General features: G+C 28.4%; 1 protein-coding gene across 1 annotated transcript; it reads right to left on the bottom strand.

The window, feature by feature from the left end:
• Positions 1–331: 331 nt before the first annotated feature.
• On the bottom strand, positions 332–7807 carry LOC126903218 (serine/threonine-protein kinase Warts). The gene is made up of 7 exons (XM_050681290.1): positions 7520–7807; positions 5767–6259; positions 4311–4425; positions 2534–4250; positions 2294–2469; positions 1933–2219; positions 332–1872 (listed from the first exon to the last, which is right to left on the bottom strand). Exons 2-7 carry the CDS (start codon positions 6058–6060, stop codon positions 1441–1443), a joined length of 3021 nt encoding a protein of 1006 aa, XP_050537247.1. The 5' UTR covers positions 6061–6259; positions 7520–7807; the 3' UTR covers positions 332–1440.
• Positions 7808–8071: the final 264 nt, after the last annotated feature.

Raw genomic sequence — 8071 nt, 5'->3', positions numbered from 1 at the left:
ACATAATTATGAAAATTATTTATTACATTTTAGATTTCATGTAAGAAAATGAGTGAAAAAAATTATAGTAAAAAAAAACCATTGAAAGATGAAAAAAAAACAAAAAAAAGTGCAATTTGTACGACAGTAAAAACAAGAAAAGAAGGTAAAAAATCAAGAAATTTGGTTGACGTGTTCAATGAGAATGCTATGGACAATGCATATCATACATGTCACAATGTACAAGATTTACTTAAATGTCGCGGATTTCCATGGCCACAAGTTCAAAAAAAAAAAAAGAAAAAAGGAAGAAAGAAAGGAAAGTAAAAATTAAATTTAATGTTCAATAAAATAATGTTATTGTTGTTTTATAATAAAAAAATATACATCAAAATTATGTTCACATATCACTTTTTTCTAAAAAAAATTATGTATAATAATAAAAATATACAGTATGACATAATATATTTTATGCCACCCTCTTTACAATACAATTGAGTAAATATAATACATAATAAATTTAAATTCATATAAATAATAAAACATTAAGCAGATCTGTAAATAAACATAAGGCTGGCATCATTTTAGCCAAATTGTAATTAGATTTTTCTATCTAATTAATCGCTTATCACAGACGATTGCAAACAAGTCGATTGAAATGATGCCGAAACATAATTGAATTGAGCAAATTCAACTAGATCATTAAAACAAACAACCAATACATAATAAGAGAGAAAATAAAGAGAGCAGGTGTCTTAATTATCTAACACCATAAAAATACATATTAGTTTTTTATATATATTAAATATAAATTTATAATTTGGTAACTGTCTAAAAAATAATTTTGTTTTATTATTTTTTTACAGAAAAATATTTATAAATATATTAATTTTCAAAGCTCATTATCAAATTAAATATCCCTGTCACTTTGCACAGCCCGTTTGAAAAATAAATGGTTCTATTGTTGTATATATATAAATTTGGTTTTAAATGAAAAATAATTAAGAAAAAAAATTATTTCTTATCAAAAAAATAAAAAATAAATATTTCATTTTAGAGAAATGTATAAAAGTTAGCAATGTTAGATTTGAAGAAAGGTAAACAATAAATTAATATAACGGCTCTAAAAAAACTAGAATATGAAGAATATTTTGGTAACTAAATTAGGCTTAAGTTCCTAAAACGGCACAATGGCCTAACCTGAGCTTTCGTCAGAGAATTGTGATGCAAAAAAAAGCAAGAAATAAATTATAAAACAGTAAATAGGTTTGTTGCGAGTTTTATTATAATATTTTGGTCCGCTTCTTTCTTATTATCACTTGTCTAAGGTTTTCATAAAACTTGTAATTACATGTATCTGATTTTTAATAATTTTTGAAGATTAATTTCTACAATAACTCTTTGTATATTGCTTATTCAATTTTCTAGAAAGACCATGAACAAAGCGCTATTATATCAAATTTAAACATAAACAGCACCTTGACCATCATTGTCATCTAGACTTATTCGAGTGTGGAATGATGGTCCCCCTCCATCATCAAAAAATCTTCTAAAAGTAAATTCAAAGAAACCATGGAATGGCCGATTGTTATCAGAGTCAGATATCCTGTTATCGGAATCTGATGAATCTGAGTTATGTAGACGTTCAGGATCAATTGGATCAAAGTTTGATGTATCAGTAGAAAATTGAATTCTTGGTACATGAGGAGGGTTATGACGCCGCATTCCTCGTTCAAAATCTAAATCTGCAAAGAAAGGGTGTGCTTTGACTTCATCAGCATTTTTACCTAATCGACGTTCTTTACAAGTACATAACTTTAAAATAAGATCAGCACTTTCTGGTGATAAATTTGCAGATTGTGGAACTTGTAATGTATTTTCCCAGTTAATGACCTAGAAAAACAATTTTTAATTGTTAATTTACTACTGTTTTAAATAAATTAAATGATTTACTTTATATTGAGTTTCTGCTGGAGTATTAGCAAGAAATGGAGGGGATCCAACAAGCATTTCATAGAGTATTACTCCCACACTCCACCAATCACAAAGTTGTGTGTAACCAGTACGAAGTAAAACTTCTGGAGCAATATAATTAGGTGTGCCAACTAAAGAATGAGCTTCACATCTTTGATGCTCTCTTCTACGTCGTCTTTCTAAAGGTTTTAATTGATGGCATCGACATTCTGCACCAGTAATACCCCATTCTTCTCCTCCCATTGAATCTTGTCTACAATGTTCACCTAAACATAATATATTTATTATAAATAATAAATAAAAATCTACTTTTAGAAATTCTAAAAGAATTAATTTTTACCATCTTGATAATATTTAGAGTTATGAGTCCATCTAAATCCAGTGCACAAACCAAAATCTGTGAGTTTTATATGACCATCACGATCAATCAATATATTATCTGGTTTAATATCTCTATGAATAAAACCCATTTTGTGTACACTCTCAACTGCACAAGTCAATTCTGCTATGTAAAACCTAATAAAAATAAATAATTAACTAATAGATAATAAAAAATTGATGTATTAATTAAAACATATACCTTGCTAAGTGTTCTTCAAATATTCCTAATTTAATTAGCAATGACATTAAATCACCACCTGGAATATAGTCCATAACAAAATATAGATTATCTTTATCTTGAAATGAATAATACAACTTGACAACCCATTCATTATCTGCTTCTGCAAGTATATCCCTCTCAGCTTTAACATGTGCTACTTGGTTACGTTTTAGAACATGAGCTTTTTTAAGTGTTTTCATAGCATATAAATGATTAGTATCTATTTTTCTAACTAATGTAACTTCACCAAAAGCTCCAACTCCAATGGGTTTAATTTTAGTAAACATAGATTTGTCCATTTTAGCTCGTTTCAAGCGAATATAATTTGATTCTTTCTGTGATAACATTTTTCTCATTTGACATTGAGCTTCTTCGCTTAAACCTATTTTAGCCATTTCTGTTTCCAACTGAACCCTTCTAAAAACCCTTTGCTTATGTGATTTAATGACATTTTCAACATGTTGTTCCATAAAAAATTTAAATGCCTGAGGAGAATAATTTTTTACTTTACATTCTCGCCTTTCTTCTTCTTTTTCTTTACTGATGTGTTTTCGTTCAGGAATTGGAGACTGATGGTCAATTTTAGACTGATTGTCATCTTCATCATCTAGTCCATTAGTAATACCATTATTGTTAAAGTGATGATGATGATTGTTACAATTCAATATTTTATTTTTATTGACAGATGATGATGGTATAGGAGGTAGAGGAGGAGTAGGTTTTCTGTGAGGATGTTCCTCAGCATAAGGTGGTGGTGGATGTAATGGGTTAGTTATTACTCTCTGAGCAGCCAAAGCTTGCATTGTACTGGCATAACTAGGTGGTTCAGTTGTTGGTACAACTGCTGATGGTGAAGATAACGATGCTTGTTGTGGCTGTTGAACAGCTTTTTGAGCTTGTTGTTTTTGTTGAATTGATGAAGCATATGATGGTGGTGGAACTGGTGATGGAGATGTAGGTGCTGGTGATTGAGGAGCAACAGCAGTTTGTAAAATAGGTTTTTGAACCAAAGTACTCCGTACAGATTGCATTATAATAGGTGATTGTGTTTTAGTTTGTCTGGCTCCCCAAGCTTGCAATGGAGTAGGTCGAGTTAAAGATGACACGCTACCATTTGTTGATACAGATACAGGACTAGATGAGCCGGCAGATGAAAATACACCAGATGAAGGTGATTTTCTGTACTCTTGAATTGAAGCAGAATATGAAGGTGGAGGAGGTGGAGCACCAACAAGAGGATATGGAGGTGGAGGCTCTGAAGTTGTCATACTTAAAGCTTGAATCTGCTGTGATAATTGCTGCTGTGCTTGTGGACCATTTTGAACTACCATAGGAGATGTAACTCTTTGATTAGAGCTACTAGCTGAAGTTCCAGGGGTTGGAGCAGGTGGTCTTGATGGAACAGCAGGGGCTGGTGACATACGCTTAAGTAATTGTTGCATATGAGTAGGGACATGAGGAGGCGGAGGTGTACTATTATTTCTGGGTGGAGGAGGAGGTGGTGTTTCAGAATAAGCAGAAGGAGAATATTGGCGAGACAAAGGAGTATGAGAGTGAATGACTAGATCGGGTTGTCTTGGACTATCAGACCTTGAACTTCCTGCACCACTATCTTGGCCAGGACTACTCCTAGGACCAACTCCACTTCTTTCCAAGCTTGATTTCCTTATTAATTTATTACTATTGCTACATAACCCTATAAGAATTTATAAGCTAATTGTAAAATATTCAAATAATAAGATGAATTTCAAACTACCTGAAGATGATTTGCTACAACCATTTTGCAAATCACACTGTTGTTGTTTGGCTAAAAAATCTAAGGCACCTTCACATCGTCCTCCAGATACTTTAAGTGCCCTTAATGATGCTTCCTAGAACAAAATGTATATTATAAATAAAATGTCTTCCATAAATTTTAAAAATGTGAACTAATTTTTTTAAATAAAATATAACAATCTCTAAATATTTCCGGTTTTTACATAGTATTATAGTTCTTTTAATAATGTTGATTGGGTTGGGATTGATAATTTTTCTAATCTATGTGTATTCTAATTAATTAATCTGGCGTTGGTTTTTACTAAATATTATTTATAAATGTTTTAGAACATTTCGTTTTTCAATTGAGAAATAAGCTAAACGATTTGTACAATGATACATTATGATAAATAGGTTGAAAAAATGTATTGTTTAATATACTTTAATAAAACAAATTCTCTTTAGACTGTGGTGAAATATAATATAGCTATAACAAACATTTTCAATAATTTTTACATAGCAAGAATTATCATCGTTTTCACTAATTTAAAATTTTCAAATGTTTGACTATATCAGTCAATTAAAAAAGTTCCATATATAGTTGAAGGAGCTAAGAAATACATTAATTATGTGTAGTTTTATTAATCCTCCCAATATGTTTATTGTTCTGTTTACTAATTGAAATTTTGAAATAGGTGACGAATTCTAAAAACACTTTTTAATCTATCCAAAGGTAAGAGATTACTAATTAAAAAGCATACTTGGGCAGGATACTTAATAATTATAATTTATTTATATTACAATAATTATTATTCTCTAAATTTGTTTGGAGAGAGCAGAAAATAATTTCTGAACTTGTTGGTTAAGTAGTCCCTATTATTGTACTAGTGTTGCTCTCAAATTATAAAAAAATTCTAATAGAAGGTTTGAACTCCTTCATTTATAGTTTAAATATATGATAAGTTTAATCAATTTTAAAAAATTTCAGGTTAAATATTATAAATCCTTGAAATTTCCATGATTTCCCTGATCATTTTAAAATTACACAACTTCTCAAAGTTTTCCAGACTTTAATCATGATTAGATTGAAATGCTGAATTGCAAATACATGATTTTTTATATCAAACTTACTGATTTAATATGATTACAGCAAAAATAAGAACGAATACTTTTTAATTTAAAAAAAAAATGCTAAATATTCTTTGAGAAAAAAATTCTTTACAATTACCCCAATCATTTACATTTTTCCACACTTCACTGTATGTTACAAACAATATTCTTATAAAAGTATACCAGTTTAAGTAATATATATTATCAATAAGTAGTAATATTGGAATATTTTTTAATGTTTCATTGATTATGGTTTAATGATTTAAGATTGAAAATGAGTTAGTCTATTTTATATCAGATTAATAACTTAATTAGATTTATAATCTATAGAATAATAATTAACTTACTTCAGTATATCCCATGGCAATTAATTGAGTAAGCGTTTGTCTTAAAGCATTTAGCTCTTTATCAACACAATTATTGGAGATAGAACTAAGACCAGATACAGATCCAATGCCTGAAGTAGCAGATCCAGAAGTACTTGATATGCTGGACACACAGCTGGCTGCACTGCTATCACAGCCACCAATATTTGCAAAGGGCAGTAATGAGTTACGGATTTCAGCTAACGCCTTTTGGTGATAGCCTGACGACGATGATCGGGTGGATGGTTTGCCCGATGCAGGTGCCGCAGAATTCATGCTGGCGACAGCTTCCTCGGGCGGCCCATGGCTAAGTGGGGGCCGAGGACACACAGGCTATGCGATCAGATGCATCACATTTTTTTTTGCACAGTGTATGTTTAATAATAATCAAAACTAGTTACATGGTTGATAAAATAGATTTTTAACAACTTTTAAGCTCTATAATGGACTGTATTTTTAAAAGCTGTTTGAACACCTGAAAAAATAATTTATAATTTTATATTATAAAATTACTTAGCAATATTTTTATTAAATTTTAACAAACATTTTTATTAAATAATAAACATTAAAAATCAAAGCAAGATAAAACTGCCTGTTTCTGTTTATTCAATTAAAATCATAACATAAGCATAATTTAGTAGAAAATTTTAAGGAGTTAAAATTAAATTTTACAAATTATGTAAAACTAAGCCTTCAAGTTCTCCTGTTCAGCATGCAAGAATGTTTTGATTTTAAAAATATGATGACAATCAATTTTTTTTAAAGAATTCAATAAATTTACTCCATTAAAAATTTGAATTACATTTGCAAAATTATAAAAAATCAAACTAAATTATTAAAACAAAAAAAAACTTTACCCTCCNTAAAACAAAAAAAAACTTTATTGTTTAATTTAATACTAACTAAAATTTCAGTTAATATATGTATTATTTATAAATTATCATTAAAAATTATTGGTATTTTTTTTTTGTAAATTTAAAAAATCTAATAATTAAAACTAAGCTATTTAATTAAAAATAATAATTTAATTAACTTAAATGAAAATTTAAAAAAAAATTGTTTAAATTAATTATTAAATATACTAAAATAAATCCAGACTATTTTCAATATTATATTCTTTCAGTGTACTAATACACACAATAATACAATGCATATGAAACTATAAAAAGAAAATACATCAATTTAACCTAATTTTAAAATCATATGAAGTTTATATATTACTAACTACATTTGGCGATAACATGTTAAAATGAAATTGTAGTTAAATACTTCAAAAACATTATATTTCCAATTTTTAAATTTTTTTAAGATATTTTCTAGAATAAATTAATTTAATCTAACTGTTAAGGGATTTAAAAGCAATCTAAAAAATGATAAAGTCTAAAAAATATTAAAAATTGTAGTTATTTTTAGCAAATAATTAAATATGAAGTTTGATAGGCAATATTAATATAAGAGCATAATATTTTTTCTTAAAATAAAACATAAAATTCCAAATCTGGTGTATTAACTTAATTTCCTAAATAAATTATCGGCAAATAGGTCAAATGTTGGTCATCTAATTGTTCTACAATTTTCAAACATATTTAGTATAATTTTTTTTTTACAAGAAATGACCCATGATTAAAGAAAAACTTAAAAGTCCAGGTAAAATTTTAACTTCACTAAATTTCGACGGAAAAATAATACAATAAGTTATTGATAAAGCAATGTTAATAATAAACTATGTACTGACTTTACAGCCGGTGGTACATCGTTATTCTGTTGATACTCGAGACCTGTTAAGTAAAGTATCCACTAAAAGCCTTAGATTTAACGTGAAGAACACAACACTTATCGAACATTTAGACAAAACTTTATATCCAGCTGTTTGGTTAATGCACAGGGATTACGCTAATAGACATTTAACACACGTAATCGTAAAAAAAGACAGCGGCACAGAAAAAAATGTAATATCAGAAATGAAAACAAAGAGTCAACGTTGTTGAGTGTGCCATTATCATGGCCGCCGCCATATTGCTACAACATTCCAATGTCCCCCCACCACAACGAGATAATTAAAACTAGTCGAAAAATAACTGCACGGTTAATTAACACAAATATACGATGAATCTAGTTTTTCTTAGAGTTCGTTTAAATTTTTTTACTAAAATTTTTACCTAGTCGTAAACGGGTTTTTAAATTCTATTCTTTTGTTATCGATTAAAACGATGAACAACTAATTTTAAGTAAACAATCATTTTTATGTAATATTGTCAATTTAAGCTAGAATTTTTTTCTTTTTTTC

This window comes from Daktulosphaira vitifoliae, unplaced genomic scaffold, assembly GCF_025091365.1.
Source record: "Daktulosphaira vitifoliae isolate Bord-2020 unplaced genomic scaffold, ASM2509136v1 Scaffold_3, whole genome shotgun sequence".
Taxonomy (NCBI): Eukaryota; Metazoa; Arthropoda; class Insecta; order Hemiptera; family Phylloxeridae; genus Daktulosphaira; species Daktulosphaira vitifoliae.
This window is presented reverse-complemented; position numbering and strand designations above follow the sequence as displayed.

Bases quoted from the DNA above. Each gene is read 5' to 3' on its own strand.
- LOC126903218 (XM_050681290.1), bottom strand. From the start codon at position 6,060: ATGAATTCTGCGGCACCTGCATCGGGCAAACCATCCACCCGATCATCG. The intron at 4,426-5,766 runs GTAAGTTAATTA...ATTTTGTTCTAG, and splicing joins TTGCCATGGGATATACTGAA to GAAGCATCATTAAGGGCACT. The intron at 4,251-4,310 runs GTAGTTTGAAAT...AAATTCTTATAG, and splicing joins TTGTAGCAAATCATCTTCAG to GGTTATGTAGCAATAGTAAT.